General features: G+C 47.0%; 1 protein-coding gene across 5 annotated transcripts in view; it reads left to right on the top strand.

Annotated features, from left to right (window-relative positions):
- wwp2 (WW domain containing E3 ubiquitin protein ligase 2) overlaps positions 1-7500 on the top strand; it is a 47984-nt gene that overhangs the window by 39623 nt on the left and 861 nt on the right. For all 5 annotated transcript variants that reach the window (XM_068603649.1, XM_068603651.1, XM_068603650.1 and 2 more), the window contains 9 exons: positions 293-381; positions 1999-2158; positions 4385-4518; positions 4733-4873; positions 4991-5111; positions 5527-5631; positions 5754-5850; positions 6767-6839; positions 7481-7500. The exon at positions 7481-7500 is cut by the window's right edge and continues 861 nt beyond it. In XM_068603649.1, the coding sequence (XP_068459750.1) occupies positions 293-381; positions 1999-2158; positions 4385-4518; positions 4733-4873; positions 4991-5111; positions 5527-5631; positions 5754-5850; positions 6767-6839; positions 7481-7500 (940 nt within the window). The remainder of the gene's footprint in view (positions 1-292; positions 382-1998; positions 2159-4384; positions 4519-4732; positions 4874-4990; positions 5112-5526; positions 5632-5753; positions 5851-6766; positions 6840-7480) is intronic.

The raw sequence follows: 7500 nt of genomic DNA, 5'->3' as shown, positions 1-7500 counted from the left end.
GTCAGTTATTCTACACAATGAAAAGATTATTCATTCTTTAAAAGATCCACATATGATGTGTGTAACATGCCAAACAGAACAGACCTGAATGTTAAAGCATTGAGATACTAGATCATCGATGTGGAGATGATGCCATAACTTTAGTTCACATCTCGTAGCCATCGTTTTGCCGCTGGAGGACAAAAGTCTCCAGACATCTGAATGAAAGCTAGAATAAACATTTATTGCACTTTCATTCTGAGATGTTGCCTGTTAAGACAGATTCCTCTCATGACATCTGTCTTGTGTGCAGATCATGAACGTGAAGCCGTACGACCTGCGCCGCAGACTCTACATCATCATGAGAGGAGAGGAGGGGCTGGACTACGGCGGCATCGCCAGGTGAGGAAGCAAACGCTGCTCCTTCAGCTCCATCTAACCCGTTGGTGCTCACTGTTGGTGACGGTGCTGCGTACCTCCTTTAGCGGCTAATCCGCGTTAGCATCAGTTAGCTTCATTTGCAGGCTGGTTGAGGCTGTCGCCATGAGGCATGAGGGCATCCTGGCTAGAGGTGTTGGGAACGCTGGCTTTCCAAATCGCTCCGTCCTGTCCGTTATTGTCGCATATCTTCATCCTGTCCTCCCTCATCATCACCTGTGTGTGGTCCAGGTCCTCCTCTCTTTACATGTTGTGTTTGTGTTGGGGCGCTGTCATCAATTTATCCCCTGTTTATTTTCCATTGTGTCTGTCTCTGGTGTCACGTCAGTGGTTTTACCCTATGGTAGGTGACATCATGCTGTTCTACCACAGGGTAGAACCACGGACGGGATGTCGTGAGGTGTCTGCGTGCATCCGTCCGTCCGTCCATCCCCATGAGCCCTGAGGGGAGGGCGGGGGGAGCGCTGCTGCTGCTCATGGTGCTGGTGTCATGCTGTCGCTCATGCATCCTCCTCTGTTGTACCTCCATGTTACACGTCTCCATGTGATGTGTGCGTCCAGTCTGTTGGTGTGTATTCATACCAGTATCCAGGGACACAACGTCTGGTCCTCACCTTCAGAGACATCCTGGAGCAGGATCGTTTCAGTTCTCGTGGTACATGTTGTGTCTTCTTCTTCTTCTTCTTCTTCTTCTTCTTCTTCTTCTTCTTCTTCTTCTTCTTCTTCTTCTTCTTCTTCTGTTGCTCCATTCACTGTGCTGGTTGGTCATGTCTTCTCTCCTCCATGTGATCTGGTCTTCTTCACAAAGCTCAAAGTGTTTTTCTGTCTCAGTCGTGATGAAACAAACTCCTCCACTTCCTCCTCTGAACGGGTCTTTGTAGAACATTGATGGTTCTGCATCCTCCAACATTGTACTCTTGTGTTTCTAAAGAGAAAGCAGCAACGGCTCAGCCTCATGTCTCTGAGATGTTCTCTTGTGGTTCTGTGATGTCCTCTTGTGGTTCTGTGATGTCCTCTTGTGGTTCTGTGATGTCCTCTTGTGGTTCTCTCATGTCTCTTCTCACGTTCTCTTGTGGTTCTCTCATGTCTCCTCTCACATTCTCTTGTGGTTCTCTCATGTCTCCTCTCACGTTCTCTTGTGGTTCTCTCATGTCTCTTCTCACGTTCTCTTGTGGTTCTCTCATGTCTCCTCTCACATTCTCTTGTGGTTCTCTCATGTCTCCTCTCACGTTCTCTTGTGGTTCTCTCATGTCTCCACTCACGTTCTCTTGTGGTTCTCTCATGTCTCCTCTCACGTTCTCTTGTGGTTCTCCTCTCACGTTCTCTTGTGGTTCTCTCATGTCTCCTCTCACGTTCTCTTGTGGTTCTCCTCTCACGTTCTCTTGTGGTTCTCTCATGTCTCCTCTCACGTTCTCTTGTGGTTCTCTCATGTCTCCTCTCACGTTCTCTTGTGGTTCTCCTCTCACGTTCTCTTGTGGTTCTCTCATGTCTCCTCTCACGTTCTCTTGTGGTTCTCTCATGTCTCCTCTCACGTTCTCTTGTGGTTCTCTCATGTCTCCTCTCACGTTCTCTTGTCTTCAGGGAGTGGTTCTTCCTGCTGTCCCACGAGGTGCTGAACCCCATGTACTGTTTGTTCGAATACGCCGGCAAGAACAACTACTGTCTGCAGATCAACCCCGCCTCCTCCATCAACCCCGACCACCTCACGTACTTCCGCTTCATCGGCCGCTTCATCGCCATGGTGAGCCTCACTCTGCATTTACATCATGCGTGTGATTTAAGTCATTTACATCATGCGTGTGATTTAAGTCATTTACATCATGCGTGTGATTTAAATCATTTACATCATGCGTGTGATTTAAATCATTTACATCATGCGTGTGATTTAAGTCATTTACATCATGCGTGTGATTTAAATCATTTACATCATGCGTGTGATTTAAATCATTTACATCATGCGTGTGATTTAAATCATTTACATCATGCGTGTGATTTAAGTCATTTACATCATGCGTGTGATTTAAATCATTTACATCATGCGTGTGATTTAAATCATTTACATCATGCGTGTGATTTAAGTCATTTACATCATGCGTGTCATTAGTTAGCTGAAGTGTCTCCTAGAGGCTAAGTGCTTCAGCATGTGGGAGGGGCTTGGACACGCCCAGTCCAGCATTAAGATGTTATACTGTACTACTTTAGTGGCTAGCTAGTTAGCCGGTAGTTAGCTACCTGTAGCATGAAAGTACGGTGAAAATTTAGTGGCTAGCTAGTTAGCTACTTGTAGCATGAAAGCATGGTGATAATTTAGTGACTAGCTAGTTAGCCAAGTAAAGTTAGTTGCTGGCTAGTTAGCCAGTAGTTAGCTACCTGTAGCATAAAAACATGTGGGTACTTTAGTGGCTAGCTGACTAGCTAGCCACTAAAGTACCCACCATGCTTTTATGCTACAGACACACATGAACAGCCTCGCTAGGTCTTCGTTACTTTAACATTTAGCTGACTTAAATGTTTTAACATTATTCTTAATTTAGTTCATGCTAATGTTTTATGCTAATCACTAGCATGCTGACTATTGTTACGATTGGCTGTGGTAAGAATGCTGTAACAGTTCTGTAAATATGTAAATGACTATAAACATCTGTGAGTTTTAGTTCAAAGGCTGGGAAACGGCTCTGGTAGCGCTAGCTCTGTGTATGCTAGTGATTAGCATTAGCATTTCATAGACGTATTGAAAGCTGCATGCAGGTCGACGTTTGCCGCTACTAGCATAGCACACCTGTCTCTACAGCTGAACTGTCGGCGGTTGAGTAGCATTGTGGGTAATGTAGGCACCAGACAAGAAAGAAGAAGGCGTGGAATTAAAAAAGAGATATCGCTGGTCCTGTTGCATCGTGGTCCATCGATACAACACAAGGCAATAAACCAACAGAACGCTAAACAGTGAGGGCTAACTGATGCAAAACTAAGGTACAATTAAAAGATCAAAGATTAGTACAAGTACAGTACAATAGATTACAATAAAATACAAATAAATAATAAAAGCCATGAAAAGAGGACGTCACATGAAAGGACTTAGAAGAGATGAGTATCTCCTTAGACGGGCCGGTTCAAAGCCAAGCAGCATAAACCATGAAACCAGATGTATTTGTTCCTTAAAGACTGGACCACTGTGCCCACACGTGTGTTTATTCCACGACATCTTGCCTTAATGTGCGAGCAGCGAAGTTTACCGTTCATTACACAACCTGCACCATCACGTCTCTTTCTCTGGAGTCCACTCCAGGAAGCTGTCGGGTCCAAAAACACCCCCCCCGCCCCCCCTCCCGCTCTGTCTGCCACCCCACCCCCACCCACACGATGACCTCACCGCCTCGCCCGGCCCACGCCCGCCAGCGGAGCCTGATATTTAGTCCCAAAGAAACGCACTCTGATGACTTCCCTTATTAACATGGTCTCGACCAAACCCTCCTTTATTTACCTTTACGCATCACTCCACTGTGTGTGTGTGTGTGTGTGTGTGTGTGTGTGTGTGTGTGTGTGTCTGAGACAGACACATTCAGTGGTCTGTATTGTTCTTGGCTCATCACGGCTCTGATCCCTCTGTGGGTTTTTACATTAAACAGCTCCATCTGGCTGAACACACACACACACACACACACACACACACACACACACACACACACACACACACACACAGCAAGGACTTGGTTTGAAGCAGACTCCTCGTAGTTCTCATGGAGATGAGGATGAACGGTCCAGAATCACACATGGCAGCGGTTTACCATGTCAGTCCCCCTCTGGACCAATCACACGCATTATCAGTTATTGATTTGTCACAAGCAGCTGTGGAGTGAACGCTCCATGTCTCCTGTAAAGGTGACAGTTCACCTGCTGATTCTCTGTATCACTGCAATGGAACGTGTGCTGTGATGTCACTGAGGTCCTGACGCGTCCTCCCCTGCAGGCTTTGTACCACGGCAAGTTCATCGACACCGGCTTCACGCTGCCGTTCTACAAGCGGATGCTGGACAAGAAGCCCACGCTGAAGGACCTGGAGTCCATCGACCCCGAGTTCTTTAACTCCATCATGTGGGTCAAGTGAGTACCGGGATGGGCGAGCGCTCCGGGGGTGTTGTTGTGGTTTTGTGCTCACGAGAAGAGAAATAATCAGTTTTACAGGCCTCTGGAATATTTCCCCTAAAATCTGTTTTCTATCGATGAATAAACTTTAGAAACGGATGCGGTTTAGCTTCTCATTCAGATTAGCATTTACAATGTTTCTGTGTGTGTGTGTGTGTGTGTGTGTGTCCAGAGACAACAATCTGGAGGAGTGTGGCGTGGAGCTGTACTTTGCACAGGACATGGAGATCCTGGGGAAGGTTTCCACCCACCAGCTGAAGGACGACGGCGAGAACGAGCTGGTCACCGAGGACAACAAGGAGGAGTACATCAGGTGAGTCAGCGTCGCGGGAAGTCTCCAGAGAACCCGATGGCCGAGCTGGAGAGACAACTTATCAGGACCTGCTGCTTTTTCCTCCTTCCTCACTCCCTCCTCCCTCCTCCCCCTCAGCCTGCTGACAGACTGGAGGTTCACCCGCGGCGTGGAGGAGCAGACCAAAGCTTTCCTGGACGGCTTCAACGAAGTGGTTCCTCTGGAGTGGCTCCGCTACTTCGACGAGAAGGAGCTGGAGGTGAGGAGCAGCGGGGAGGAAGGGAGGGAGGGAGAGAGAGAGAGAGGGAGGGAGGGAGAGAGGGAGAGAGAGAGAGAGGGAGGGAGAGTCATGGTTCTATCAGCCAGAAGCTGTAAGCACACATTATCATCAGAGGTTTTACTTTCCGACGGTCCTGGAACGCATCATGTGTGACGAGCGCTTCAGTCGTGAATTCAAATCTTCCTAATGAATCAAATAAAGTTCTACATGTGTCATTTAAAAGTTTGTGGGCTAACAGTGATTTGCGCCGGCTGTATGAGCATCTGCAGCACAAACTGAGAATGACATCACTCTGGAGGAGAGGCACACACACACACACACACACACACACACACACACACACACACACACACACACACACACACGCTCTGAAGCACACAACTCTCTGTTCCAGCTGATGCTGTGCGGGATGCAGGAGATCGACATGGCCGACTGGCAGAAGAACACCATCTACAGACACTACACCAAGAACAGCAAGCAGATCCACTGGTTCTGGCAGGTACGGACACACTGAGGCCACACACACACACACACACACACACACACATACACACACACACACACACACATACACACACACACACTCACAGTCCAGTGAATGACAGAGTGGTGTTCCTGCAGGTGGTGAAGGAGATGGACAACGAGAAGAGAATCCGTCTGCTTCAGTTTGTAACAGGAACCTGTCGGCTGCCTGTCGGAGGCTTCGCTGAGCTCATAGGTACACAAGCTACAAGCTAACAGCTACCAGATACCAGATAACAGCTACCGGATACCAGATACAAGCTACAAGCTACCAGCTACAAGCTACCAGCTACCAGCTACAAGCTACTAGATACAAGCTACAAGCTACCAGCTACTAGATACAAGCTACCAGCTAACAGCTGCCGGCTACAAGCTACCAGATACCAGCTACAAGCTAACAGCTACAAGCTACCAGCTACCAGATAACAGATACCAGATACAAGCTACAAGCTACCAGCTACAAGCTACTAGATACAAGCTACCAGCTACAAGCTACCAGCTACTAGATACAAGCTACCAGCTACAAGCTACCAGATACAAGCTACCGGCTACCAGCTACAAGCTAACAGCTACAAGCTACCAGCTACTAGATACAAGCTACCAGCTAACAGCTGCCGGCTACAAGCTACCAGATACCAGTTACCAGCTACAAGCTAACAGCTACAAGCTACCAGCTACACGCTAACAGCTACCAGCTACAAGCTACAAGCTAAGAGTTACAAGCTAACAGCTAATAGCTACCAGCTACAAGATACCAGCTAACAGCTGCTGGTTGAAATGACCTTTTTCATTGGATAGTGTTTTTTCCACAGCAGCACTCCCATCATGGTGTCACACTCTGCTGCTCTCAGTTTCTCCTCTTTAACAGAAATGACACTTCCAGTCCTTTCACTTTTCTGTGTGTTTACTCATGGATGTTGAGTCATCGCTTCATCAGAGAAGTGAACAACAGGAATAAACGGAGTATGAACCGAGTGTTTCTGTTGAAAAGAGAAGCTGAGCAGTGAATGTACAATATGTTGTGAGGCTGCAGGTTTTTATGATGCTGTATCTCCGTGTGTGTTTGTGACAGCGTGATGAAGACATAACCTCTGGTTGGTTTCCCTGTGCAGGAAGTAACGGGCCCCAGAAGTTCTGCATAGACAAAGTGGGGAAGGAGACTTGGCTTCCAAGAAGCCACACATGGTGAGCTGCTGCCGTCTGTCCACCAGCAACAAGAACCTGAGCGCAGAGGTCACTGACGAGGTCACTGACGAGGTCACTGACGAGGTCACAAAATAACTCAAAATAAGTCTTTTATTGTGAATGAAGAATTAGCGGAACTTTGTTAATCTACCAGTTCTGCAGAGCGAAAGAGGAATGGCAAACCAATGAGACTTTTATTGTGAAAAGTTAGGAAACAAAATGTTTGTCTGTTTTACATCAACCTCTCCGACCACAAAATATATCAACCCGACCTCACAGGTCAAGAGTCAAATGTGGAAGTGATTGTACGCATTCTCTCATTGAAAGCAAGTGCACCTTTAATAAAGGTGGTTTTACTGGAGTACGTAGTGGAGGAAGCTCAGCGCTGGAATGTTGAGCTCCACTACTGACAATGACAACGACTCAACAGGATTTAAACACAGAAACTGTGCAGTAAAACAAATGGCATCCAAAAAAACAAAAAAACACCAGTTTGACTTGATGAAAATGTTAAAGATACCTTTAAACACGCGGTGATTAAAATAAATACATTACAGGTGAGACAACAGAGACGTCCATGGTTTAGAGAATCAAACATGTCTGCTCATGTCAAGCTAACGACGCCACGCTCTCGCCCTCAGCTTCAACCGTCTGGACCTGC

This window comes from Clinocottus analis, unplaced genomic scaffold (assembly GCF_023055335.1).
Source record: "Clinocottus analis isolate CAN_PGR_092001 unplaced genomic scaffold, fCliAna1.0.p SCAF_6, whole genome shotgun sequence".
Classification (NCBI taxonomy): domain Eukaryota; kingdom Metazoa; phylum Chordata; class Actinopteri; order Perciformes; family Cottidae; genus Clinocottus; species Clinocottus analis.
This window is presented reverse-complemented; position numbering and strand designations above follow the sequence as displayed.